This window comes from Chlamydotis macqueenii, chromosome 2, assembly GCF_036417535.1.
Source record: "Chlamydotis macqueenii isolate bChlMac1 chromosome 2, bChlMac1.mat, whole genome shotgun sequence".
Classification (NCBI taxonomy): domain Eukaryota; kingdom Metazoa; phylum Chordata; class Aves; order Otidiformes; family Otididae; genus Chlamydotis; species Chlamydotis macqueenii.
In genome coordinates, this window is record NC_141557.1 from 35,933,686 (window position 1) to 35,953,505 (window position 19,820).

At 37.3% G+C, this 19,820-nt stretch overlaps 1 protein-coding gene across 1 annotated transcript in view; it reads right to left on the minus strand.

Annotated features, from left to right (window-relative positions):
• The window catches only part of HIBADH (3-hydroxyisobutyrate dehydrogenase), an 85,964-nt gene that overhangs the window by 61,231 nt on the left and 4,913 nt on the right, over window positions 1-19,820 (minus strand). Inside the window, exons 2-4 of the mRNA XM_086742580.1 lie at window positions 16,534-16,694; window positions 12,062-12,171; window positions 9,420-9,541 (exon numbers count right to left, since the gene is read on the minus strand). Of these exons, the coding sequence (XP_086598706.1) occupies window positions 9,420-9,541; window positions 12,062-12,171; window positions 16,534-16,694 (393 nt within the window). The remainder of the gene's footprint in view (window positions 1-9,419; window positions 9,542-12,061; window positions 12,172-16,533; window positions 16,695-19,820) is intronic.

The following is a 19,820-nucleotide window of genomic DNA, read 5'->3' on the forward strand; positions in this document are numbered from 1 at the left end:
AATCTTCTAAGAATCCTTTAACCCAGTTACCAAAAAACGGTCCATTCAAGATTGGTGTAATTGTCTACTAAGGAAAACAACATACTAAGTAAGTGCACACAGTCACATTTAGTGTTAAGAGCTGCTAAGCATACTAATACAGCGGGAAAAAAGTGTCAGTGACCAAACAGTAACAGATTAATCACCACCTTCTTTATTAGGTGTGCCAGTCGCTGCATCACTAATAGAAATGCCTTTCTACAGTCCGGTTTGTTCTAGCACAGGAATGATGCATTTAAGTGATCAGGTATGTTCATTTTGGCCCTGGGAGGGATTTATTGCATTGTTTCACAGCAGTCAAGCCCCACGCCTTAGCATGAATCATTGAGGCAGTAAGGGATGCTATTAGAGCTCTCCGCAGGAACTTCCATCTTGGACAGGGTGGGAGCCCCCAGAGGCAGCCAGTATTCAGGCCAAGGCTGCTAAGAGGATGCTCCATCTCAGGCAACTCTCCTGCTTGCCAAATTCACATCAGCTTCTTATTTAGCGCTTCCGCTACAAAGCCTTCCCACTAATATAAATGAGTATCTGCAAAAGTAGGAAAGCTATACACACTCCTAGTTTACTCTAACTAGAGCTCTATTACGACAACATTTCACATGCTGACAATGCCACCAAAAATTCCTTTCTGCAATTGTCCTCCAATTTTTAAAAGAGAGAGGAAGTCTCTACTCTTCCAGCATACTCAACAGAAAACGCCTTATATAAGAGAAAAAGCTTTTAGCTGCTTTCGGAATACTAGCAATTGTAGCAATTCTGGGAAATAGTTTAATTGGAAAAATGTTGGAAATCAGAAATCAACCAAGTCTGAAGAATTAACTACGTATAGTCACATACCTGTATAGATTATCTACAAGTTACTTTTATATTGACTTCTGAAAAGTCATGATTTTAAGCAAAAGCAAGAACTCTAACAAAAATGAAACACAAGTAGTACGCTCCCCAGCCAGAGCTAAAAGTTAACATGATTTCCTCTCTACTCCCACTGGCAAATGTACTAAGAGCCACAAGCCACACGTTCCCACCAAGGATTATCAGAAAGCAAAAGAAACACAGATTGAAAACAAAATGACAGCAGAAAAATACTGTTTCTGACTGCATATGGTTAACCTATATAGTTACTGAGTAACTCAGATCTCACAGAGTTTGCAGCAACTGGTATCAAATAAAACAAATGGATAATGATCACAGGTCAGATTAGTATTTTTGCCAATGTCAGTGACTATACATTAAAAAAAACCAAATCATTAGTTTACCAACAGTTAAACAACATAAAGGGATACTATCAAATAATTATGTGGATTTATGTAAAATATGTAAGGGTTTTAATAAAGCGTTACACAATGTTTCACACTCTCCCACCCCCAATTTACTGCAGACAAATTTAATGTTCTTCCACGGAACAGAATAATTAAAATATAACTGCCTATAGAACCAGGAACAGAAACTGAAAGGTCAGCATTAGGGTGACATTTCCAGGCATTACTCTGTTCCTGTCAAGCCACTTTTTAACTCTTCTTATGAACACGTACAAGTTAAAGCTGTCTAAGGTCTAGGAAATTCCATGCACTATGTCCCAGCGAAACTACAGGAATGAAAATGGTAACTAAACATTAACAGTTAAAGTTGTAGGTCAAATACAGTGCAGTAAGTAATTTTGTTTTCACTTCAGGTCCTATGTTGTGCTTGGCATGAAGAGAACTGTAGTTTAAAATTCTTTCTTCAGCTCCGGAACTGCATGACTCTCCTCTGTCCTCCGCATTTCAGTAGACTGAAGCGGTGAGCCAACAGGACTAAAAGAATTCAGCTCACAGCTGAATTCTAAACGCTTATCAACAGTAAAAGGCAATACTGTTTCCCTTACACTTTTATTTCATCATATAAATAATAATTTTTTAAAATGTGGTCGGAGGAGGAAGAACTAGGGAATTTTGATATTTCTGTGTGCTCTCTGTGGATTAACCAGGAGCAGTCCTGTTAAGGACAAAAGCTCAAACTATTGAATTATCTCACAATGGGCAATACTGCAGTAAGCACTATAAATATGGAGTAATTTTCAGGTATTTGTTTAAAGTGCAGAGGGAATACTTTTGCTAGAGCATTCTTTCCTTTTTTATTAGCGCAACTTAAGAGACGTGTCAAAACATAAAGATGCCCTCCGCTACAAGAGAACTTTCTGCAACGAACCAGTGACTTAGAATGGCTCTGGATCATCAGACAATATTGTCACACTTAAATCTCACCCTTGCCCAACTCATCACTGTGACTTTATGAAGGAAACAAAAGTAACCCAGGATACTAGCAGCATCTAGATGGGCGTCAGGAGAAGACCAGCTTTCATTCCTACTGATCCTGGATTCAGCCAGTTAGGGGATCAACAATTTACTTTCAAAGGCCTACACTACAAGACAAGGGCAGTTGTCCCTGTCTGCAAAGCTTCCCCCATCTGGGTTTATTTTTTTCTTTTTACTCTTTTAAATTTGTTTAAGTGTTTACTGGGCTTACAAAGGAATCTTCCTCAAGACAGAGTAGTCTGCATGAAATGCATCCTAAGACCTTGGTTCAGGTACTTAGGATGTTAATGTTTCTTCTCACGCATCTAGAGCAAGATCTGCAGATCTCTCTTGCTGAATGAGAGACAAAATTACATGTATTATTCTAAGTCTTCAGTGGCCCAATCCACTTAAGTAAGTCAGGTTTCTCTGGACTCTTTTTTTTAAAACAAAACAAAACAGGAGTTGCACCCATAGACAGAAAAAGTCTGTTTAAGGCAACACTGAATTGCAAGTACAACTCCTTTGCATTAAGATTAAGAATAAGTTGCCTTTTCTCCAGTGGCACCTCAAAAGCTGGTAGCTGGCGGGGACTGTCCCCACACTGAAGGCTGCTGTGCAGTCACAGTGTACTCCCAGTTATACTCTGTGCTGCACCGTCCAGTTTGTACTTGCTGCTCTGGTGTGCTGTGGGGCTGAGCTCAGTGCTGACACACACATGCCATCCACATTTAGTATAGTAAGGATTTAGGACTCTGAAGTCAGAGTCAGGGGGTTATCAAGTTCTGGGATTCACCACCACCACTGTCCCAAGCACAGGAATCACACTAGGTTTTTTTACTAAATGAAAAATACACACTTTGAACAAGAGGCTCCATTTAAAGAGCAAAAAGAGAGAAAAAGAAGCCTATGAACATTTAAAACCAAAACAAACTTTGCAGAAAGCTTCAAAGTCATCACTACATTCCAGAAACATTTCCAAACACCACCTGCAACTCCTTAACTTCAGAAGTTCTCTAGAAGAAGCAATCTAAATTTAAAAAAAACAAAATGAAATTAATTTTTATTCCTTAGGACTTAATGACAGGTTGAAATTTGAAGATCTTTCTTACTCTGCGTATCTCAGAACACTTGACAGGATAAGCCAGATTATTAGCATTAAAGTAACCACAAGCAACCAGAGCAGCTATTAGGAATGCGGTAACAGCTCACATACAGCCATGGATATTAGAACCAGTTTTACTAAGAAAAGGAATGTTGGCTTTAATTCTGCAGTTATCCCTTACTCTTTTTCAAAGAGTGCCACAGGGATTTTTAACTTCCATCTGGACAGTTTTCCGTTAACTGTTTTTGAACACCATATGTGAGAACACAACAGAACTGTAGACATTAGAGATGGAAAAGACCTATTAGATCATGTAGCCATCCTCCTGCCAGTTAAAAGATTTTTCCCTACAGAATAGTTCTTAGTAATTTGCCCAGTACAGTTTAAAGCATGTTGAGATATTTGGCTTCAGCTATCTCCTTTGGAAAATTATTCCACAGTGTATGAAGAATGTTGTTAGGAAGTTTTTCCTTGTAGACACAGCATGCATTTTTCACTCCTTAATAATTTCCAGCCTGTTATTCCCTGTTATATCCCATTGGGCCAGCTTGAATAACTCATCTTTACACCTTCGAATAAGTGGAGACAGATATGTTTCCCTACACATTGGTCACTAGTTGGCCAGACTACATACAGTTTTATAGCCAAAATATACACTATAGGGTAATAAAGTCAGTCATTCCACCCTTTTAGTCATTGTAGGAACAATTGTCTCTACCTCAGTGAACATTCTTAGATGATACTCTCAACAAATCTGTTTATTCTTCCTTGCCTTCTGCCACCTTTTGCATTCTCCATAAAATAAAATTAAAAGTATAACAGACTCACAGAAGAAAAACACCCTTGCAAAGTCAGCACATCAGTAAACGCACTATCAAACCCTTCTGCAACAGCAGCTGCTGCCAACACCATGATTTCTGCACTTCCTCCCTCCCCAGCGTTAAAATACACATTTTGCCAATGTGTAACATTTTCAAGATCTTCATTCCTTTCAATCTTCTCTCTAACAAAAGAGGTCTATTAAACTGCCTTTATTGTGACAAATGTAAGTATAGCTCAATAGTTTAAAACATAAGTTATTAGGAACGATAAGCTTTTTAATGATCTAAGATTTAAAAGTATTTCTTTGTCTTCATTTCAGCTTCCTTAAATCAGCTCACCTGATTCTTCCTTTTTTTTTGCTATCATTTGCATTACTTTTACCTGATTTAAATTTCAGAATAGCTCAATAAAATTTTCCATACTACCTTTAACATTAAGGTTGTACATCGTAATTTCAACTACCATCCTAGATCACAAACTTTGCAAAAAATTAATATGATCAGATGCATTCAGCAAAAATGATAAATTAAGAAACATGTCAGGAAAGAACAGATTAGGCAAGACATGGAGTGACTGAGGAAGAGCAGAAGAAGAAGTAAGTGAAAATGCTATGCTTGGTACCAGGAGCATAGAGAACATTGTAGCTATTCTGAGTACACTCATCCAGGCTTTAAAAATAAAGCATGGAAGCATAAATCCTGCAATAACAGTGGAGCAAACACTGATATGTCTTTAGTTTCTTTTCCTTACCAACAAGAACACCTGCCATTGAGGGGTACGGGTCAGTATTATTAGCTATAAATCAATGAATCTTGACATTGTTTCAAAGATCCTAACAGATATTCCAATCAATTTGCAGGCCAAAAAGCCAAAACTGAACAAAACCTCTATACCACTGAATACAGGAGATTCTTTACTTCATTCTTCTGTTTATTAAAAAAAATACATAATCTCTCAAATTAGAGATGTTGAATCAACCAATCAACTCTTCCACTCCAGTAAGATTGCATTTCTCTAAAAATGCACAAATCTAAAGAAACAAAGCAGATACAACCTGGGAAAGGCAGTTAAAAAGTATCTCTATGAAGGCTCTCCAATAGAAGACAGGTCTATTAACCAGCTTTATTCTGGTAAACATATCGATGATGCTTTCTTGTTACAATAGAACTTACAAGCTAGGAGATGCAATGTTCGAACAACTAATTTTCTATTATTTAGTCCAGTCTTAAAATATCTTTCAAATAATCTTTGCAAGTATTAATGTCCACAGACATAGTCTTAACTCTTCTGCAAGGCCCTCTCCTCTGCTTCCCTTGGAAAAGAGACTGCACTAAACCTTCAACATTCAAGAGAAACACATTCCCCAATTATTCTGTTTGGTCTACTTAATCACTGCTATTAGTCCGATGATGCCATTGAAATACATTCACTTCTCTAGTTTTGAGAAGGTGTTTTTCCTCTTATTTTTTTTAAACCAGGAACCATGAAATATATTACCCTTTGAAAGGAAATGAAAGATCTTCACTGTATTTCTAAACATTCTTTTCATTTGTTCCATGTTAAGTATAGATTTGGCCATATAGGGAGTAAGTCTGTAATTCAGTCTTGAAGGACTCACATTTTACTCTGTTACCAGAGAGCTGAAGTCTCAATTTGTCAGTGTTACTATTAATATTTTTTACATCACTTAATGGTTAGCTGGAGCTTATGGAAGTAGTAGTCCAAGATGAAGGAGTTTGAAATGACAGCTAGAATAGAAACTCTAACCTTTTCCAACCAGCTCCAGCCCATGGTTCCTACATAAAATGTTTTATTCTTCTGTTTATTACTGTTTTAGCATGACTGCATTTCTCTACATGACAGCTCTTATTAACAATTAGCAGTCTGACTTTTTTATTGATGACTAGGCTAAAGTAGACAGTGAGGGGAAAGATTTATCTAAGTTTCATTATTGGATCTAAAGAACCATACTTACAAAAGAGTTGAAAACAGTTTATCTGTAACTCCAAAACCAGAAAAACAAACCGAGCTGCCATATTTTTCTGTGAAGTTCCAGCAGAATGCAGCACAACAAATTTTGGGCAGCTAACATAATTTCAAGAGTCAGTGGAAGGGAAAAAAAAAGTTGAAAAGGTAGTATCTGAACACCAACAATGCTTACAATGAAGAAAGCATCACATCAGAAATTTTAAAAACCCAACATTTCACCCACTGTACTTTAGCCAATGCATATTTTGTGTACTGGATTAAAAAGAGAGAAATGTTACAGCAGCATTAGTGAAACTACTAGTAAAGTTCGTTCTGGACTGTAAGCTGAGAATCTGTATCATACTTTCAGTGAAATCAGTGGGAGGACAAACTCGACACAATTCTTAAAGGCTAAATTTAGATCTCTTAGTCAGTCAGTAAGTGTTTTCAGCGCCAACAGAAGTCCGTTTAAAATACACTTCTGTGCTAATGTGTGCTTTAAAAGCCTTTTACACATACAAAGATGAAGAAACCAATCTTTGCAAAAAGATAAATTTATTCCTCTAGAATTTAAAAAAATGTTAAGTAAACACAGATTTTGAAGATGTTTCCTCATCCGTCATATGCTCGCAAAGATCTCAAATCAGGGCAGTACCAGGAACTGTGACACAACTTTCTCATGTGCACCTGCAAGAGATCCTAATCCCAGGGTAAAGCGATTGCTATCTCTAGACAGCATTAGCAGCATAATCTACACGCAACGACTGGGATAAGAAGCATTTTCCAAAGTCAGTTATACAGTTAATACACGATAACACGACAGTGACTCGGTGCATCAACTTCTACTTAATGGGTCCTGACTGTGAGCTGTGAGTAAATGCTGTAGGCCAATCATACGAAGAAGACAGCGCTACCATATTGGTGCACAGGCCTATCTGAAAAAGACAAAGGGAAAGAATCTTTGAAGGGTAAGGCTGCAAATAAGCCACTAAAATCTGGCACTAATGCTAGGCCTTAAGATACTTCATTCGCAATGTCAAGGCAGGATTAAAAAAATCACTATTCCTCCACAAGGTTTACAGACCCAGCAATTTTCAAAATATTATTTAGTTTGTGAAATAACTTGTACACAGTGCAGATGAACATAAATGTCCATCAGGCAACACCCAAATACCTAAAAACACAAGTACAACAGTCTGCCAACAACAGCTAGTAAACAGACAGGAGTAAAGACGACAGTTCAGGCATGCCGCTTTCTCTTCCTCCTCACTGCGTCCCACAAACAACCTCCCTCACACTCCTGCCAAACCTATTGCGCTGCACAGCAACAGAATAATGCCTGCCAATTTCTAGAGAGCTAAGCATACTTCTCCATTTAGTGTTTTGTCTAAAGGCCAAGAATGCAGCCAGGATGTACAAAAATACCCCGAAGACTCAATGTGTTAGGACTTGAAAGATGGAAAGAAGAAAGCATAACATTAAAGCTTTTTCCAATAGATGTAACTTCTCCAAATTTCTAGCAACTGCCCACTTTAAACATGATTTGTACAGAGCGCTCCTTGGCATTCACAAACATATTATGTACTAGAAAGCTAAGTCTCAATTCTTTCCCTCTCCTTCAGAACATCACTCAATCTGTAACAGACAGCAAACATCAAATAATTTGTATTCAGATAAATCACTAACACCAAAAAAAGCCATTTGTATTCAGACTAGTCAACTGTATGTAATTACATTAACCCAGTCTCAGCATGACCATTTTCTCAAGAAACAAAACCCTCAAAACGGCTAAGGTTGTCTTGGAATCAAACTTTTCTTTCTCTTTTTGTAGTTATAGCATAGTCAGCCTTGAAGCAAAAACTTATGGGTAAAAACAAATTACAGATGTTTCCAAAAAGTAAATAATTCCCGCAGGTAAACAACATATTTGGGGGAAAGGGACTGAAGAGAACCACACAAAAGATGTCAGAATTGCCCAACTGATAAGTAGAAAGCCATGCTGTGTTTAGAAAAGGATCAGACAGATATACAATCCACCCACAACATACTTCTTTTTCTGTGGTTTTTATTCCCAGGCTGACAAGTTATCTAGCTTCATAAAACAAGGACTAATATTTCGGCTGGGAAGCAAGAATCTTGTCTTCCTCATTATATTCTTCAATATCGCCTAGTCAGGTCTTCCTACTTTCTGTTCTCTCTAGAGTTTGGACAAAAATTTTGGCTTCTAATGTGTAGCCAAATCCTGCCTTACTTTTCAGTAAAAAATTTAAAAGATTATTAGCTTTTGCTCCTCACCCACACTCATCTTCATGATCTTAAATTCAGGCTATGCCCTTTCTCACTGGTGTATCGTACCTTTGACAAAGTCTGTAAGGCCAAATTCTCTCCTACCCTTTGCATTTTTATTCTCCTTCAGGTATAACTCTGCATTACCTCATTAAAGACAGGAAAACAAAGAATTCTTATGATGACAATTACATTAATTTTTAGAGTGGATTGTAAAAAACCCAAGATTTTCCCACACAAAATGGGTTTTCCTCACCTTCCAATTCTAAGGGTTTTAGAGAAGAATTCAACAATAGTAACAATCAGCTATGGTTCTGTTTTCAAAAACTCAATTTTACGCTTCCGCTTTCCTCTGTTCACAAAATGAAAGACTTCTCTGTTCTGTACTATTTCTTACAAGAGATGAAACACTCACAAGATCAATAGTTAGCAACTTCAAGAATAGACAACTATCACCCACATTCTTCAATTGTTATTAAACCAGAGGAAAGCTGTTTTTTCTTGACAATTAAATCCTTTCTTCCTCCCTTCTCTCCTTTTAAATTAATGAAAAAGTAGTAGAGCGGCTTAATAGTAACCAGTCTTTTTATAACAGACAGAAACAGATGAAGACTGAAGAGATGTGAACAGCTGCATAAAAATATAACTTTATGAAAGAACTTAAATTAAAAGGACCACAGTACCACATCACATGAAAGCTCAGTTTCTTCAGGTCTAGCACAAAAGCATATTCCTAAACTCTAAAAATATGCCTAAAATAGCATATGTTTTTTAATGTAATATAACAACAACAACAACAACAAAAGAATACTGTACACACAGTAAAGAAAAGCAACATGTCCCAACAAGGGTACAAATTGGTGGCTGAGATTGCAAACAAAGAGACAACACATCCAGTATGAGGTAAACTGGTACTGAAGACTTACCTCCAGAGACCGGGGCATCCATGAAAACAGCTCCCATTTTTTCAACTGCTTTGGCTAATTCTTTAGAAACTGCAGGATCTATAGTACTGGAATCTATTAGCAATGAGCCTTTCTTCACTTTCCTAAAATAAAGATTAATTATTATTATAATGAATTCTTTGTTGCACAAGACATCTGCAACTATTACCATGGCACTGGCTTTCCTCAGCATGATAACTGTACAGACACTTTTTGGTACGCTAATAGATGCAAAGTTTTAAACTCTATTGAGTAAGATCTGCTTGGTATGTATAATGCTGAGTATGTATACTGCGTAGTTTTGAATGACTCAAAATACAATAAAACCTGAACACAAAGAAGGATGTTCTTCCTAAACACTATTATAAAAAAAAATACACAAAAAAGGGTGCACTAGGAAAACCTGCCATCATGCAAGCTTGAGCAATATATCATATACAGATCATCTAAGATGCATACTAAGCAACTGAACTAAATGTTGATACAGCCTAAAATTTTATGTCTACAGTACAATTTTCTTTCTCTCTATATATACACAATATCTTAAGTTCTTATCAGAACAGCTTGATTGCATTCTTTTAACCATTGCTACAATTTATTCTACATAAAGATCATAACTAACACCACAAAAGTCCACTGCAGATATAAAGCAAAGCATGGAGAAAAATGTTAAGTTTTCCCAGTGACAGCTAATAAATTTAGGCAGAAGAATTGTATCCCAAACACTAAAACACAAAAAGTTGCATATGTATTTCAAAAAATGCAATTAAAGAAAATTTTTTAATTCTCTCAGCAATAAACAAATTGTTTATATTTTTATCCCTCTTTCTTTCTTTGCACTGTGATTCAATGTCCACTGAATCAGCAAACACCATGAAATCAAACAACAAAATTTTTGAGTCATAAAAAGGTGAGTAATATAAAGCCACACATGAACAGACAGATGAAGAGCCTTGCTGCACCTTGCATGCTGTTGGCAGTACAGTGAATTTCACTGAACTGAATTACCTAGATAGCTGGAAACAGTCTCTCAATATGTACATACAGTTAGGGAGTCTGCTGTAGCTCCAGACTGAAACAGTGCCACATACACAGAACTTGTCCTTTTTCACAGAAGGGATGAGCTGCTGCAGTTAATTTTAACACATGCAAACGAAAACCAGCATGGCAGATGCAGTGCTACATCACCTACCCTTATGTTCAGAAAAAAAACATGCAGTGGCACAGGCTCCCTGATAACACAGCAAGATGACTAAGTTAACCCTTAAACACTTCAGAGCATCAATGTTTTCTTCAGGAAAGCTTAAAAAGCTTCAGAAAACAATCAAACTAGTCACCAAGGACCAGGTCACACAGAGTGACAATTAACCACTGCTGTCAAACTACACTTCCTTCTCGTGAATATGGAGACTGAGAAACTGCAGAAGCACAGGACTGCTTTCCACATCATCTGTTCCCCACACTATTTTCCACATCTAGGTACTCAAAGATTAAACTAAAAGATTAACTGGCTGTATTATACCAGTAAGCATAATCGGTGCCAATCAGTCTTCAAAGCATTGCCATCCTGGATATGGTTCTCCTGCAGCTGTTTGCCCAGCTTTGTGGGACTGATCCAATTACCTTTATTCCCTGAAGTCTAAGCTACGGATACTTAGATCTGCTCAGTCCTACTTTGTGGAGAATTAAGCTACAGACAGTAAGGGAAGGAAGTAACTATTATTTTCTATATTGGAAGGAAAATCCCTCTCCCCTATTTAATTTTCTAATTACCACACCTCAATATTGCCTACAATCAATAACTATAAAAGCTATCATAACTTTCAGACAATCTACTGTACTTTTGTCTGCTGTATGTTTCTTCCTTTATGTTATTAACCTAGAGAGCAGTCAGATCATACATGTTCCCCAGAGATATTGAGTAGCCTTAATCAGTCTGCTAGGAGCAGTGCACATGTGGCCAGAAGAGCCTTTTAAACACTATTTATTTTTTAATCTGGCAAGTCCAAAAACTCTGAGTATTAGAATTCTGCAAAGTACGGATTTCAGGCTCTGTGAAAATCCCTCTGCAAAAGTTAAAAAACACTGTTTTAGATTAAACAAACTCTTTACATATTTTCTTGCGTAATAAACAGACGGTTTATTACAAGCTAAAGCCTTGTCAACTATTGTATGTTAATGCACTTTAATACCATGAGACACAGTGTCAACTCTCCAGAACATTTCATCGATAGGATTTCAAGTTACAGCAAAAAAGCATTTGAGCAAATAATTGTTGCCAGCAAATATTCTAGTTATAGTTGTCTGTAGTACATTAGATTATGTTAAAAGAAACATGCAACTGAGAAGGCAGAAAATAGTTAAGTTGTCTCAAATTGGCATAAATTACTATTCTACTGAAAATAATAAAATTAAGACCTTTAGCCAAAAGCCATTCAAAAGCAAGTACAGGTTAAGAGAACTCATGTAATTAGAAATTATCAATAGTGACGAAACAGAGGAGAACATCAAGTTAAGTGCCCTGAAGGCATAGCAAGAGTTACAGCAACAGCGATCATTTGATAAATAATGTAATACAGCCCTGAGCAAGAGTGTGAATTCTCCAGACTACAGCAAATTCTTACTTTAGAATTCCATTTGCTCCTGTGTAAACTTCTATTGCATTGGGACTAGAAGGCAGCATGGTAATAATTCTGTCTGCTTTTTCTGCTACATCTGCTGGGGAATCCGTTACCTTTTAAACAAAATAAAAAGAAAATGTTATGTAAGCTCCCACTTCCTGAAAAATATATGTCAGACACATTTGCTGAGTTTGGTTTTAGCATTTGAAGGTCACCAGTCATAACCAAGCTAGGCAAAACATAAGAACACAAGATAAACTCTGGCCTCCTAATGGATAGGTTGATTAACTGGATCCAGTAACAGAAAAATAAAAAAAATTGAAAAGGATGTCCTGTCATGGAAGTTCCTCCAGCACAACTGTCAATGGGGATGCTTGCATCACATCAACCCGTTCATGAATCTTAATTTCACTATAAACCATATATCTATACAAAATATCACTCTACAATATTTCTAAGGAGGGATAACAAACACTGAAGATGACAAAAATCTCACTTTTTCTCTTGGCTTATATACAGCATCGGAAGACAGGAAGACCGAGGAAAAAAAGAAAAAAAAAGAGATTTAATACACCTCTGAGCCTCATCTTAAAAAAAAAAAAGATCAGATAAACTAAGTAATGTTTCTCACAGTATTATGTTTGACATTTACAAAAATAAAATTATCAGTTCAAGTATTCTTCATCAAAAATGTCTGAAAAAGTTTTCATTTCTTTAAAAAAATGCATTGTTAACACATTCATAGCTCAGGGAAAATAACAACAAAAAACTACAGCTTATTCTTTTATCTTTAGCCCATGAGGAACAAATCTGATCTCGCTCATTCAAGTAGTTCTGCTGAAAGGAATCAGGTTCCAAGCAGTAAGGAAGATGAGCAGAAACCAGATTTTGTTTGTGGATAGGGCTCGTAGTATTTTTCAATTGTTGTTGCTGAATGATTATGAGTAACCTTAATACTACAATAATCTATCCTGCTAGATGTATTATATGCCTTAGGTTTTTTAAACTTTAAGAAATATCTTAAGCAAAATTTTATATGCACTTCTTATTCAGTGTGGGTAAATTATAGTTTCCACATCACATGGCTTTAGGGTTAAAGAAATTGGTTCCTTTCCATAATGCAGATAAATCAACAAATCAATGACCTTGTTTCACCATTCCTTATCTATTTATAACTACATGTGTTGATACTAAAGACATCTTTTTATAGACAATGGTTTTATAAGGTCTTAGCATCAAAGAAAGCATGTTAAATATACATTTGTAAGAAACACTAAATAACATCTTGAAGGACTTCTGGGATACAGCATAAGAAACTTCTTGATTTCTATTTTACTTACTGTAAAATAAGTAAAAGAAAAGACTGTATATATTCACTGAATGAAGTGCTCAAAAAAAAGAAACTGGCATAGATGGGACTTAGAAACATGTTTTTGTTTTGAAAGAATAAGTTAGTACTACACAAAACATCTGTTATAATGTACAGTTATAAACGGAAACATACTCTAGTCCAAAGAACAAAGGTTAGAAGGAATAAATGAGGCAATTATAAGCAGAAAAGCTTCTATACTCAATTAGTTAATTTTATGACTTGCTTCCCTGGAGACCAGAGAGCCTAGCTCTTTATACACAAGTATGACACCTTTGTCTTTAGTTTTGAATATCTCTGGTTTGGTTCAGTCCCAATGTGTATTATTAGAGAAGGAGAGAGGAAGTATGCAACTGGAACCCGAATTTATGTATGTTTTCTTATTTGAAAGTACTATCTCCAGTATTCTCAAAGGTTTGCAAGTTATCAGCTGAAGACCCTGTGGCTCATTTACATCTTTCAACCGTAAGTTGAAAAACATACTGTATTGGGCACACAAAAACTACATCAGCCTCACATTTCCACCTGGCTATGTAGATAGGACATAGCTGGTTTTTGGTTACAGATGTAAACAATGCTTAAGCAACACAGATTTACAAAAGGCAATAGTACAGTAGTCATCTACACAGAAATTAATTTACTTCATCCATATCTTTCAAAATACTAACATGCCTTTTACATGAAGAAAATGAGATAAAAAATGTACACAGACTGTGACAGTACTTCCACAGTCATACAAAGGAAAAATAATTTGCTGCCTTGAAGTAAATAGCATAAAAAGTGGGAATTGTCATTCTTGGCTTTTTGGTACTGAACAAATATGATTAATAATCCCAGAGGAAATCTACATATATTTACTATAGGCCAATTAATAGTTCTGCTTGCTTGAAATGTCATTCTCACCGATTACACGGAAAAAACCTCAATTTTTATCATGCTTTACACATCAGATCACCTCAGTAACACTCTCAAGCTTCCAGATTTGAGGTAGGATTTAAAGATACGTAAACTGAAACAAAGTGACATATACACATTCTGTTCTGTGAGAAAGAAAGTGATAACTACGGGAAAGGGCAGAGAGACAGGAGAGAGCACGGAGGCAGCCGACTTGCTCATAGCACTATTCAGTATTCTTCCTTGTTTGTAACCTTGTAACTTTCTTCAAGTTTCACCCCAACTGGTTTCATGTGTTCCTGCTCAGCCAGTTTCCCCCTTACTATTCACCATCAGCAGGCCTGTGGCTGCCTCCTGACATACACTACCTCCCAGTTCTTTACTTCAGAGACAACAGAAAGTGGAGTCACAGAATATGTAGACTCAGGATCAAACATCCCTCATCCTCCATATACCTTGGTAGTACCACTGACTTAAAACAATGGACATCTGACATTTACTGTCTCATGGGTGGCTTCTTTTCACCTCTGTAACACTCCTGATGGTTTCACCCTACCAGTCAGTCCAAAGAGAAAGCAGCCCTTGGAGCCCAATGTTCCTTCTACAGCAGCTTCTACAAGGCCCCCTGAACCCACAAGTTTCCAAGTCCCCAAAAAATTTTAGGGTAGGATTTACACCTATAGATGAAGAAGAGGAAGCTATGTTCATATATTTTCTATAAGTGTGTTTTATTTGTATTTAAGCCTACCCATGTATTCTCTTGGTGATTTATGATCTTAAAACATACTTTTGGCTTTATTTTTAAAAGCATTACAGTTCACCTTTAATATTACAAATTAAGTCTTGCAGTGGATGCCAAGGATTCTATAACTATGGCAATAAACTATCCAAATGGGCAGCCACAGCACAGAGATCCCACTGTAGGACATGAACTAAATATACAACCGATTGTCCAAAACAGACCTCCTTTCTATTTGCCTGGCCTCTTACCGAAGACAGCTGTGGTTCATGCCTGAGGGTCTCAGCTGCTTTAACAAAATAAAAACAGTAGCTAGGAAAAGAAGCTGAAAAGTTTACTTTCCCACTTAAGGCCAAGATTCTCTAATTATTCAAAGGGAGCTGCGATTAATTATCAACAGGTGCACTCTATCATTTTATCTTTCACAAATCTTGATGTTACCTCATTATTTAAAATAGCTGCAATTAGCTCAGACAGTTTAGACTTTCAAGGCATACAGTTTCTCTGTCTAGGTCTACCTACAACTTCCTTGCCACTGCTGGAAAATTCTCTCCCATCCCCTACACTGTCACATGAGAATATTATTTTTGCATTGGTTTCTCCTTTCTTAAGGACGTTGCTTTGTTTCAGTGTTTTATGTACTATGTGCCTATCCATCCACCCACAACTATCTAAACTACTATAGTATATAGTAATATAGAAGTATGTCCAAAACATTCAAATACATTTCAGACACTCAGAAATAACCCAACCATCTGAGAGACTGAATGGGTTTCTGGGTTATTAACATATCAACAAAAGCAACAGCACTGACTGGAACAGGGCCAAGATTTCACAGCGTATATGGCAGGAAGGTAAACCTCCTTAATGTGATCAATTTCCTTCCCTCCTTTCTTCCTTTTCATTCCTTCCTCTTCTCTCACCATAACCTTCCTCACCTCCAAGAGAATAAGCACCTAAATAATTAGATTTTTCCCCTGCCCCTGAGGACTGCACCTTGAAGCAGCAGGAAAGCTCATATGTCCCTATAACCCTTACAGCTATGCCAGCAGGAATTTTTAACTAGGGTCATTTAACCTGAAAAGGTCAAAGCAGGAACCAGATGAAAAGCAGCCCACTGGCCATCTAGACCTGGGGGAGGAGGAAGCAGGAGAAAGGAGGAGGTGAAAGAACAGGCCATCAACCTACTCTCATAAAAAGGGTGGAAAAAAAAAAACAAAAACAAACCAGCTAGAGAAATCCAACAAGGTAGCAATTCTGACTAACAGCATGAAAATGACTTAGGGTAGAATCACGTCTTTGCTCCAAGTGAAACCTCCCAGATTCAGATTGTATTCACCAAGCTGTTCGCTGTTTTAGTTCCTATTGTGATCTTAATCAAGAAAAACACAGATTATTTAGAAAATATTGCATGCAAGAACCATTCAATACATACATTTATTGCTGGAATAAAAAAAAAGTTTATTACTATACCTGAGCACCTAAGTCTTGAAATTCTTTGCAAGCTTCTGGGAACACATCATATGCAATAACTGGATATCCATGTTTTACCAGGTTTTTTGCCATTGGATTTCCCATGTTCCCCAGCCCAATGAATCCAACTGGGGTTTTGGAAGCCATTGCCCTAGAACACACTGATTTCAAAACAATAAATATGAATATATTTTAATTTTAGAGAAACGCGTAACAACAATATAACAAAAGCTAGCATTTAATCTGTTTTCATTTATTTAAACAGCTTCACACTTAAAAACAGTGGCAATGTGCATCCTATCCCACATAATTTAAACTGGAAATTATAGCTGACATTGGGCCACAAATACCATCTCAGAATGATTTTTCTGCACAGCAAAGAAAATTTTAACTAGGAAAATGTGGATGTTTCATAAAGTATAGTAATAATCAAACTTGAGCAGCACCCCTGAAAGCTACGGTCTGTGCCTCAGTCTGAGAGGAGCTCAAACACAGACTTAACACACGCAGGCTTGTCTCTGTTTTGTTATGTGTCTAAGTCCTAAACAGGATATGCAAAATCAAATTTTATATATATTTTACAGACTCTTTATTTGCAACTTTGGCTACAGCCGTGGTATATAGCACCTGTTCTCTAGAAATGGACTGAGAATGCCACTTTATTTCATGCAGCCCCTCATAAATAGCAACTGGATTCTTCTGATTCTGCACTCCAATATAAACCACTAACCTAAAGGTGAAAGTCTCCATAATAAATAATTGCAAATCCTTTCAGCCATGTCATCACTTGCACTATAGCTTAAAAGCAAATAAGACAGAACTATAAAGCATAACCTAAAATCTGTAGAAAACACTACAGTTTCAGTCAGTTACTTTTTACAAGTAGTTAGCGAGTATCAAATGCTGGACAGTAAGTAGCGTTGCCAGCATTCATCCACTGCAGTCACTGTCTCATCACTCTAAATACTCTTAATCCAAGGGCAGCACAATCGGGCAATGCTGAGATTTCTTTGCCAATTACATAAGATAATTTCTCCTTCATGACAAAGGAAAAAGCTATGCAGAATAAACACAAAGGCATGTGGCAGCTAAGCAGGCAGAAACAGGGCTAACTAACTACGAAACTACTAACTCGGAAGTACACATACAGAAAAAGTGCCTAAGCTGGATCTAGACTCTAAGAGGTCTCAGTGCTTAGCAAAGAATCCTCTCTAGGCCAATAACACTTGATTAATCATTTTAAAGTCTTTCTAACTTTAAGCTCCTTCTTAGCCAGCAGTGCTCACGCTCTTTCATCTGCAGCACTATTTTGGAAGTGCCACATTTAATAAATCAGGTTTGTTGAGAGAACTTTGGTCAGAGACAGTTTCCACAGATGCCTGCAGCAATTACACAGCTAGAGAAGTAGCAAAATGTTAAAGAAAACTGCACTGGGAAAACGCTTAGTGCAAACTGAGGTAAGTCAGGAAAAGAGCACATTGCTTTTTTAAGAAGTGCTACATGTCAAATCTAGGAAACAAGTTAACAAAGAGTCTAAAGCACCAGCGTCAGCCATCTTGGAGTCTTTTCTTCTCATAGTTTCTATGAGTCAGTCTTCCCCAGCACATCACTTACACTTATCTAAAATTGTTCCTTTCATTAGCCTGAAGCTTCCAACTTCCTGAGGAGGTTCAAGGCCTGGTTTTCAGCATCTTTCTTTCTCTACCCCTTAATACCAGTGGATCTTATTTACCTTGACTTCAGTAAAGCTTTCAAAACAGCCTCCTCTAGTGTACCAGTAGCCAAACGGGGAAAGTATGCACTGGACTGGACTGCAAGATTGCCCGATGGAAGAAATATTGCCTGGACTGTGATTCTACTTTACACAGCACAATACAGAAGAGATATGGTCAAACTGCAGACAGCCTAGCAGACATCAGTTAAGATGACCGAGGAGCTGGAGAATATGGCCTAGGAGCAGAGGCTAAAGGAAATGTCTTTACTTAGCCTGGAGAAGCAAAAGCTAATTGCAGTCTTCTACTACCTACGGAGTGGGAGGGAAGAAGAGTTACAGTTCAAATGAAGCCAGATTCTTCACAGTGGTGCACAACAGTAGGACACAAGGCAATGGCCAAAAGCTGCACAAAGAGAAATTCTGGTTGGAAATAAGAAAAGTATCACTGATGAGGAGAAACTTTCTGCACTGGAACAGGCTGCATAGAGAAGTGGTGGAACCTCCATCCTTGGAGCAAGTTTGGAGCACCCTGAGCAACCTGATCTAGCTTTAAAGTTAGCCCTGCTTCCAAACTTCAGTTTTCTTTTTTTTCTGTGACTTCCAAGTCACTTCCAAGTGAGTTCAAGAAGCACAAATCTGGCTACCATGTTGAGGATCAATCTTGTAGACTCTTCACTTTTATCTCGATCTTTTCTCACACCACCTCGTGGACATCTAACCATCACCTCAAACTAAATATCAAGAAATCTCTTAATCATTTTCAGAAAACCTTCTTGATACCTTTTTTTCTATATCAGTGCTGACACCAGTGATGCCACTCACTCATAGCTACAGCCTAGAAGACCCATCCATGATCTGCTTAAATCTCACTGATTCCTCCTTCATCATATCTGAGATCCCAGCCACTTCAGAACCCGGCCACCTGCCTCAACTTGAGAGACATAATCTTGCCTTGATCTTCATAGAAATATTGGGAATTGAGAAGGACATTTTGCCAAGCTACATTCTGTCACTCCTTCTGTGCATGCTGCCTTACTTTTCTCTACCATGTCACATTAAGACTGCTTTGCTTTGATGACTTTTCATGGCTGTCATCACACCTTACTATTAAGACATCAGTTGGTAATTGGACTGCAATGACAGGCCTATTGCCAACAAGCATTTCTATTACTTCTCCAAGGCAGCTCTTCACAATGTAAATATCCATGAAACGAACCCATTCTTCTACTATAAGGCCTTCCTTTGAAATCTTCATTTTGCAATACCCCCAGAAGGCACAGCAACAGTTAGGCTGGAACAGGAGGCAACATGCTGATCAGTATTGTTACTTTGGTGTCACTGTATTCTATTATTTCCCCTTTTGCCTGTCTCTGTTGATTTTCTTTTGTCTTAGTTCATGAATCAGGGACCATTTTCTTTTCTGTACTAACTAGAACATATTCAAACCCACAGGAACTGGGATCTGTTAGAGAAACAGTCCAACTCCTGACTCAGTTTCTGACTTCTTAGTTTGGTTTAACTTCCCACAGCCCAGTGTTAAATTAGCTACTTGAAAATGACATAATTTGATCAA